General features: G+C 43.7%; 1 protein-coding gene across 1 annotated transcript; it reads left to right on the top strand.

The window, feature by feature from the left end:
• The first annotated feature begins 113 nt into the window (after nucleotides 1-113).
• Nucleotides 114-6964, top strand: RORA (RAR-related orphan receptor A). The gene is made up of 6 exons (XM_009070368.1): nucleotides 114-231; nucleotides 1355-1487; nucleotides 2116-2223; nucleotides 3059-3169; nucleotides 4020-4132; nucleotides 5364-6964. The coding sequence occupies exons 1-6, from the start codon at nucleotides 142-144 to the stop codon at nucleotides 5526-5528; spliced, it is 720 nt and encodes a 239-aa protein (XP_009068616.1). The 5' UTR covers nucleotides 114-141; the 3' UTR covers nucleotides 5529-6964.
• The last annotated feature ends 649 nt before the right edge of the window (nucleotides 6965-7613 follow it).

Genomic DNA, 7613 nt, shown 5'->3' with positions numbered 1-7613 from the left:
CGCTCTGGGCTCACTCTGGCCCGCTCTGGGCTCACCCTGTGCACTCTGGGCTCGGCCCCGACCCTACAGCTCTGCGTCCTCATCCTGCTGCTCTCTGCTCTTCTTTCAGAACATCTTGCGCAGAATATTTCCAAGTCACACATGGAAACTTGCCAGTACTTGAGAGAGGAGCTGCAGCAGATAACGTGGCAGACTTTTCTGCAGGAGGAGATCGAGAACTACCAGAACAAGGTACCGGAGCCTGCCAAGCCCCCCAAGGTGTTCCCGTAATTCACTCCTCCCCTGTTGCTCTTTACTGGCAGCAACGTGTGTCTCTGTGTGTTTTCCAAAAGAAAAGTTCACTAGGATTAAAAGCAGCAAGATGGTCAGGACATCCTTCCATTTGTGATTTGTACAGGAAAATACAAAGCCATTCTGCTCACCTCTCTCTGTCTGTGGCGAAGAGGGATAAGAAACCAGAGGATTTTTTTTCTCCCAGTCCTAAATGGCATGTTATTTTCTTAATTTGTTGTCTCAGATCAGCAACAGCTGAAGCCACCGAGTTTTGTGATTTTCTTTGGAGTCTGTAAGCAGAGAACTCCATCAGATTTGCAGCCCTCAGGGGCTCAGTGCAGTCCTGGTCCCTTCTCCACACATCCCTTGGGTTGGGTTTTGTGTACAGAACAGCAGAAGTGTTGCCATAACTCCAGGGAGTTGTAAGGTTTGAGCAGTGTCTGCATTTCCAAGGTGCCTTCCATCCACAAATACCAGTTGGCTCCTTTTGGAAAACTCTCCTGGGAAGTACTGCTGAAGGACACTGCTCTGTGAAATGTTTTTCATTTCCACAGAAAAATATGTAACCTCTAAAAATACCATTTTTCCCGCATTAGGTAATGTCATTCTATGTTATTAACATATGGAAAACTCACCAACTGCACACCTTATGTTGTTATCAAGTGATCTTCATACATGGAAGTAAAGGATACTGTATGTGTGTCCTGGTTGTTACTTCACTTGGTTCTGTACAGGAGCTGATGGGGAAAATGTGGTTATGCACTGCTGCTGTGAACTGGCATTTTCTTCTGATGCAGTGAGCAAAAATCCATCGGAAATGACCAGAATCGTTACACTTTGACATTTTTGGCTTGTGAAGTAACAATACTCCAGTCTGGAGCTCTTCTGACAGGGCTGAGAAAATTCTCCATGTTTGTGTTGTTATTCGTCCATGTGAGGCTTTGGCTTTGAGGTCAGTTCCCCTTCTCTCGTGAGCAGACTGCAGCCAGGAGTGCTTTGTTTATAACTCAGTTTGACTTTATGGCAATGAGCTTTCCAAACCCTGATCAGTAATATCTCCTTTTTCCTTCTCTCCCAACAGCAAAGGGAGGTGATGTGGCAGTTGTGCGCAGTGAAAATAACAGAAGCTATTCAGTATGTAGTGGAGTTTGCCAAACGCATCGATGGCTTTATGGAGCTGTGTCAAAATGATCAAATTGTGCTTTTAAAAGCAGGTACGTGGTGAGTTCTAAGCTGTGTCTCTCTTAGATTTGCCTGAGGAAGGTGTTATGTGTACCCAGTGATTGCAAGCACATATCTTTGTTTGGGCAGTGGCCATTTCAAACCTGTCTGTCTTTGAAGTGACATCATCTTGGTCACTCTGGGCAGAACAAGTCCAAGTTTACTTAAGAAAGTTTCATTATGAACAAAGGGAGCAATGAGTATGTAAAGATGGAAGAGTTGGACTCAGGTTTTTCTGTTTTGGGTTTGACTAACATACTTTAAGCTAAAGATTGAGATTGTTCTCTGCAAGAGATATAGAAGCAATGCAGTTTACAAATACCAGACCAAGCTGGCAAAGCTTCGTGAACATAAATCTACATGAGCTGCTTTGGCTTCAGAGACTTCGTTGCTCTAAAAAAGTGTCAGAGTTTATTAGCATTAACTGATTTGCTTTAGCCAAAACTCGTAGAGGAGTTTATGTGAATTCTTCTACTAGCAAAGCAAACTGTGCTCTGTGACACCACAGGAACCTCCTACCCTCCTCTTAACGAATGCAGAGCATGGTTTGTAAGTCCTCACTTGCTCTTTGCAGCTGGAGTCTCTCCTTCCCTGGTCAAACCTCCACTGTTTGTGTTCCAGGGTCTTTAGAGGTTGTGTTCATCAGAATGTGCCGTGCCTTTGACTCCCAGAACAACACAGTCTACTTTGATGGCAAGTATGCTAGCCCAGAGGTTTTCAAGTCCTTAGGTAAGGAAATGTCAAGTGTTGTGTCTTTCAAAGAAAATGGGCTAAAAACTATGATGTGGGAAAGCAAGGAGAGAGGCTATAGTAGTCACACAGAAGAGTTGCAAAGCTCAGACTGCTTGTTTTATAAGCAGTTGTGCTGACTCTGAGGCCAAGCTGATTTCAGGAGTCAAAACAGCTCAACTCTGAGCAGTTAAGGGCTGTTGGTGTGGAAATTGGACATTTTGATTAGGGTAGAGCAGTTTGGAGGCATCTGTTGTGAACAGAAGCCCAGATCTCACCTCTACTGTAACATTTTCTGTAGCCTGTTGGAAAAGGCAGGAGATGGTTAGCTAATTTTGGATACACTGATGTTACTGTTTTGAAGATGTTAATAGTGTTTTATAGTGTGCCAGGTCCAGTTATTTGCAGGTAAAATACTGTGAGTCCATTTTTTTTTCTTTAAAGCCCAATTTATAATTTTGCATTGTTTTTCCTGTGTATTTTTGCTAATTTTACAAGGATGTGTTTCCCCAAGCTTTGGGGTGTAAGCCACTTTGGAGGGCAGTGACAATACCTCAGTGGAGAATGCTGTGCAATTCCTGGAGCATTCTTTGCTTCAAATGTAGAAAAGACAGAGTGTGCAAAGCCTTCAGAATCCTGGGTGCAGAGTGTGGGGGCTCCTGGGAGTGGGGTCCTGAGGTCCCACCACAGAACTTCAGTCCTTAAGGAGAAGACCATTCACCTATGAAGTATTTTACATTGTTTCTCATCTCCATCAGAATAAATCAACAACTCTGTAGCTCCCAAGTAGTTTTAAACAATGTGACATGAGCTGTACCTTCTGGTTTTTTGGCAGGTTGTGAAGACTTCATTAGCTTTGTGTTTGAATTTGGAAAAAGTTTATGTTCTATGCACCTGACAGAAGATGAGATAGCTTTGTTCTCTGCGTTTGTTTTAATGTCAGCAGGTAAGAGATGAAGGTTTCCTTGAGGTTTATTTGGTAGAGGTCGTTTTTACTTTGAGGTATTTTTAATGATAACTTTTAGACTATCAGACAGTGTGGGAATGTCATCATCTTTTTGAGTGTCTCCTTCTTGGCCAGAATTTCTATTTTGATAAACACATTAAAACTATGACTTCAGGAATCAATGTGTTAAGTTGGAAATCCTAATCTTAAGTCCTTGCTTTCCACATTTTCACCTTGCTGAGGACTCATCTGCTTTGCAAAAGCTTCAGTGCAGTGAGTGAGAGCACTGGGCTAATCCTGGTGAGGCAGGCAGAAGGCAGTGCCTGAATTTCTGCAGTCAGCTTTCCACATGTGTGAGCTCACAGCTGTGGCAGAATCCTCACTCAGCACACAAAGCTTGCAGCCTCACCTCAGGTCTGTGGAGCAGCACTGTGTCTGTGTGGTGCACATACCAAGGCAGCTTAGCTGTCTGTGCCCAGCTGAGCTTTTTGTAAGTCACTGGAGGTCCTAGCAAGAAGATCCACTCCAGCTGCTTGTTCATGATCTGAGCCATTCGCTTCTCACTAACAAGTTACTACCTCTGTTTAAATACCTTGCATTTTACAGACCTCATTAGTAGAAGGGTAATGAACCTTGCCCAGACACGCTGCATTCTTCTCATTAAGGCCTTTATAAAAGCAGTTCTAAGTGCATATAACGAATGTGCTCCCAGAGCTGTGGATTTGCAGCCCCAGTGTCTGTGTGAGATGCAGAAGTGGCAGGGAGGCTGCAAACAGCCGGGATGAGTCTGTTCCTGTGCTCTGTGCTCGCTGGGTGCAGTGCCAGAGGTGGTAACTCCATCTGTGTTCAGATCGCTCATGGCTGCAGGAGAAGGTCAAAATCGAGAAACTCCAGCAGAAGATCCAATTAGCACTTCAGCACGTCCTGCAGAAGAACCACCGAGAGGATGGAATTCTAACAAAGGTAAGAGTCCCACTGGGCTGTACCTTCCTATTGTCACCATCCTGCTTGTGGTGTGAGAGCTTTTACACAGTGAATTTGCTATTTATCCACCCAGAACTCTTTGTTCAAAATCAAGGTGCTTAGCTGAACCTGTGACCAAAAACTAGAGAGGTGAACTGATGATGCACCAGGGCACAAGGCTGATAATGGCCTGAAAGGAAGTATTTTCATGTGGCACTTCATGAAAAGTGATGAAATTTTTATCTCAGTTCCCCTACAGAACATTTCTGCCCCACAGAACACTGTTTTAGTTCTGCAGGGTGCAATGCCTCAATCCTTGTGCAGTCTCTGCATGGCAGTTCTGTTGTTATGACATATGCAGTACCCAAGCTAAACTTGTTTCTCTCCTTGTGCAGTCTCTGCATGGCAGTTCAGTTGTTATGACATATGCAATGCCCAAGCTAAACTTGTTTCTTAGAAGTTCCCCCAGCCTTTTTCTCAGTTGTTCCATGCACTGAAGCCCCGTGAAAGAGACACTACATGCTGGTCTCTAATCTGAAGTCTCCTCACCTGGTTTTTCAGAGCTGGCCAAGTGGTGTGATGTTAGGGCAAACCTGAAGAACTGGGGAAGGACAGGCACCTCCTCACAGAGCAGTTCCTTTGAGAACTCTGCACAGCCACAAGGCTCAGGCTTAGCTTCACACCATGGAGCTCATGACAGCAGGAGCAGGATGACCAGCCCAGGCTGTGCAGATCTCCCTCACTGCCAATCCTGTCTCAGAGAGTTCTTTTCTCAGTGTGTACTTTGGATACCTTTGCTGGAAGAAAGTTTCTTCCATATGCTTTGATACAAATACTCAGGAAGTTAAGGGAGTACCCCAGTGATGTTTTTAAGTACACATTTTTCACCTCTTTTGGCTCTATTGCACTGGCAGTTCCCTCCATAATGCTCCAGTGGGTTTAAAAGCAGTCAGGATTGCCTTCCAGGAGGATGATTTAGTTGCATGAATGAGGATCCAGCCCTGAAATACTTCTGTATCAATCCACTGAGGGAACCCTATGGTAGATTTTCCTAGGAACTTAGAGCTTATCTCACAAATAGCTGTGAGTCCACAACTTAGATACCTTTAAAAACATCCCCAGCTGCCACTGCTGAGGAAAACCCTTGTGCTGGGGAAGGCTTTGGCCCTTGCAGCAGAGTGGGAGGCTGGTGCCATGTATGACCATATGACTTGTGTTCATTTTTTTACAGTTAATATGCAAAGTGTCTACTTTAAGAGCACTGTGTGGACGACATACAGAAAAGCTTATGGCATTTAAAGCAATATACCCAGACATTGTACGACTTCACTTTCCTCCACTTTACAAGGAGTTGTTCACTTCAGAGTTTGAGCCAGCAATGCAAATTGATGGGTAAACGTATCACCTAAGCACTTCTAGAATGTCTGAAGTACAAACATTAAAACAAAAGAAAGGAAAGAAAAAAAAAACAAAAAGGAAAAAAAAAAGAAAGAAAACCAAGACACTTTATATGGCCCTGCACAGACCTAGGGAGCCAACACACTGCACATCTCTTGGCGGTCGGGGTCAGGCGAAGGATGGGAAACAATGAAACCAAGTTGAACTTGTTTTTCTCATGCATATGATTTCCATTATGCCTACAAATATGGACCCTTTTTCTGTCTCAACTTCTCAATCCTTGACCTCTGTTTACACAGACTGAGGGTACTTATGTCAGAAGGTTGTTTTCTCCTGTAGTTCACTGCCCAGACTCTTGACAGAACAATCAATTTGTTGATCAGAACAGAGAGTCCACCTAGTAATCGGCGACTGGTGTGCGTTGCAGAGATTTCAGCATCAGTTTGCACAACTTGCTCATTGTTTCATGAAGGACGATTTTTTTTCACCTACCACTGTTTGCCAGTAGACAGAACGGCATGAAAAGGGTCCATAGCAATAGCAACAATAGCATTATAATATATTACAGGGTAAATGGGCATGAAGACTATATATAGCAAAAGAGATATTGTTTATATATTGTTTTAATTAATATAAAATGTAGTTACTGGTATAGCTTTTCTTGTTGAATTGATAAGGCACTTTCATTTTGCACCTTTTTCTTTAAATTAAATGCTAGCGTGTTCATTGTTGTGTTGCATGTGCACCAGAAATTCAAGTTTAACTGAAAAAGGTTTGGCAGGTACTGGTACATTGGGAGGTATTTATGCTGCTGTTTTCCATGTTACTTTTTAAAGAGAGGCTGGTCATATCCTGAAATGATTACACTTCTTTTTTTTAAAAAAAAAAAGAGTTGAAAATAATGACAATTTTCGACGTGAAAATAATCTTTTCAGAAGTTAAATTCAAAGGTACTTTTCTTTCCAAACCTTTCAAACCTGGACGTTGGCAATTACATGCCTAACTTCTAATTTAGGTGCACAGTCCACGTCCTCATTTTCAAAGGTGCTGGGTCAAACTAAGCAATCACAGATCACTTACAAACAACACAGCAGCTCTGAAAATCAGGCTAGTGACCAGTGCATTTCTGCCCACCCCAAACCAGGTTTGAAGCTATTTACTCAAGTCTGTATCTACAGTAAAAGTATGTGTGTATGACATGTATGTGGAAGAGTCATTTTTATACCTAATGTGACATACTTTTGCACTCCATATAGTAAACAATGCCTTCAGACTCCAAGCTCTAGCCTGGCAAAACACAGAGGTGGGTTTGATTCAGCGAGCTGAGACACTGGGCCACGTTCTTCCAGCAGCAGGTCAGTGGCAGGGAGCTGAGCAGAGGAGTCCACTGCTCTCCTCACCCAAAAAGACACACTTAAGGTCTGTCAGCTGAGGACTAGCCAAGCCAAGGCACAGTGCTGCTAGAAAGCACTGCCTGGTACTCTGTGTAATGCCTGGGAATCATGAGAGTCATCAGCCTCCCTCCTGCGACTGGTCCCTCTGTTGCATAACCACCAATGAGCTGAATCTTGCAGTGCTGTGAATTCCCATTCCCTTCAGCAAGAATCCTGTCTCTGAGCAAATCTGGCAGGAAACCTAGTTCTGAAGGAAGCAGATTCACAGTAAACAACATCACAAACCAAGGTGGCTGCTGCAGCCAGAGGTGTGTGATTGGCTGTGGGTGAGATGGAGATGCAGCACTGTGTGCCCTGTGGGCCTGCACAAACCAAGTTTCTGAGGAAGCAGGAAAGAAAAAGCTGGGAGCTTTAAAAAGGAGAAGGAATGAGGCACAGTGTGCTCCACTGCTTTACTCTACAGAGGTAAACAGCCTCTGACATAGGTTACAGTTGTTTGGAGCTAACAGTGAGTAGCAGCACACTGAAACCCAAGTGTTTTGAAGAGGAGAATCAGGTCAGTGGGTTATTGTGAGGAAAACACAGGTCTGTGCTGTGATCCAGGTTCCCTTTGGGGTCAAATTGAGACATTTAGCTATGACACCTATTAAAAACGTTACAGTCTAGCACATCAGGGAAGCCTAGAGCTC

This window comes from Acanthisitta chloris, unplaced genomic scaffold (assembly GCF_000695815.1).
Source record: "Acanthisitta chloris isolate BGI_N310 unplaced genomic scaffold, ASM69581v1 scaffold2270, whole genome shotgun sequence".
NCBI lineage: Eukaryota > Metazoa > Chordata > Aves > Passeriformes > Acanthisittidae > Acanthisitta > Acanthisitta chloris.
This window is presented reverse-complemented; position numbering and strand designations above follow the sequence as displayed.

Excerpts from the sequence above, each read along its gene's own strand:
- RORA (XM_009070368.1), top strand. The coding sequence starts at position 142 with ATGGAAACTTGCCAGTACTTGAGAGAGGAGCTGCAGCAGATAACGTGG. Across the intron at positions 1,488-2,115 it reads AATTGTGCTTTTAAAAGCAG|GGTCTTTAGAGGTTGTGTTC; the intron begins GTACGTGGTGAG and ends TTTGTGTTCCAG. Across the intron at positions 3,170-4,019 it reads GTTTGTTTTAATGTCAGCAG|ATCGCTCATGGCTGCAGGAG; the intron begins GTAAGAGATGAA and ends ATCTGTGTTCAG.